Source organism: Bison bison, unplaced genomic scaffold, assembly GCF_000754665.1.
Source record: "Bison bison bison isolate TAMUID 2011002044 unplaced genomic scaffold, Bison_UMD1.0 scf7180017864324, whole genome shotgun sequence".
NCBI classification, from domain to species: domain Eukaryota; kingdom Metazoa; phylum Chordata; class Mammalia; order Artiodactyla; family Bovidae; genus Bison; species Bison bison.
The window spans coordinates 10,087,677-10,088,594 of NW_011494896.1; the positions used below are offsets into that span (position 1 = coordinate 10,087,677).

Consider the following 918-nt stretch of genomic DNA (forward strand, 5'->3'; position numbering starts at 1 on the left):
CATTCACAGCCCTGGCCAAGAGCATCAAGGGCCCCAGTTGTTCAACCGGTTTCCTAAAAAGCAGTTGTTTTCAGAGCCTCCACAGCCTCTGCCTGCGTAACTGTGAAGATGTCACTGGCCCCAAGCCCGAGGGGCTTGTGAATCAGGTCGTGTGTGTGTGTGCTGCACTATCTCACAATCGGGCCTTTGTGAAGGGCTGGGCAACTCCACTCTGGCTGTGAAGTACCCCCACCCCCAAGCCAGTATTGCTTTGAATGGGAAAGGCCATTTCGATGGCACTTGGAGTTGGGGTGAACCCATGAGCAAGAGGACAAAGCATAAACCCAGCAAAAGCCCAGAACAGCCACCCAGAATTACCCCCATGGGGTGCTGGAGGGCCAACCTCCCTTTCATCCCATCTCAGTTAGAGTCAAGGCTGGAGTGAAACACAAGCCCAGAACCCCTCACACACCCCAGCCAAACCCACAAGCACTTGACTTGGCAATCAGGGACTCATCCTCGCTTTGTTTCCCTGGGTTTTAATTAAATCTGACTTTCCCGTCACATCTGTTCCAAAGGCCGGTCCCTTTTGGAAGCGGCAAGCACAAAAGTGGGGACAGGCTGGCCACCGGGAAAAGCAAAGAGAGAAGAGGCCTGCAATCCATCCTGTTTTGATGAGGAGGGGGGCTGGGGACAGGCCTCCGCAGGGAGAATTATTCTTTCAGGGGGTCCTTGTCCGCAGGGATTAGCCCTGAGCCTTTGGAACCCTGACAGCTCATGGAGCCCTGCGGAGGGGAGCCGAGTGTGACCCTTGTTCCCCAGAAAAGCTTGCTCAGTGCCTGTTTTCTCTCCCCCCGCCCCACAGAGATCTGTGCTGCCGACTGCGGGGGCCATGGCGTCTGCGTGGGGGGCACGTGCCGCTGCGAGGACGGCTGGATG

General features: G+C 56.6%; 1 protein-coding gene across 1 annotated transcript in view; it reads left to right on the forward strand.

Annotated features, from left to right (window-relative positions):
• The window catches only part of TENM4 (teneurin transmembrane protein 4), an 858,900-nt gene that overhangs the window by 721,196 nt on the left and 136,786 nt on the right, over positions 1–918 (forward strand). The window contains exon 16 of the mRNA XM_010853253.1: positions 845–916. Within this exon, the coding sequence (XP_010851555.1) occupies positions 845–916 (72 nt within the window). The remainder of the gene's footprint in view (positions 1–844; positions 917–918) is intronic.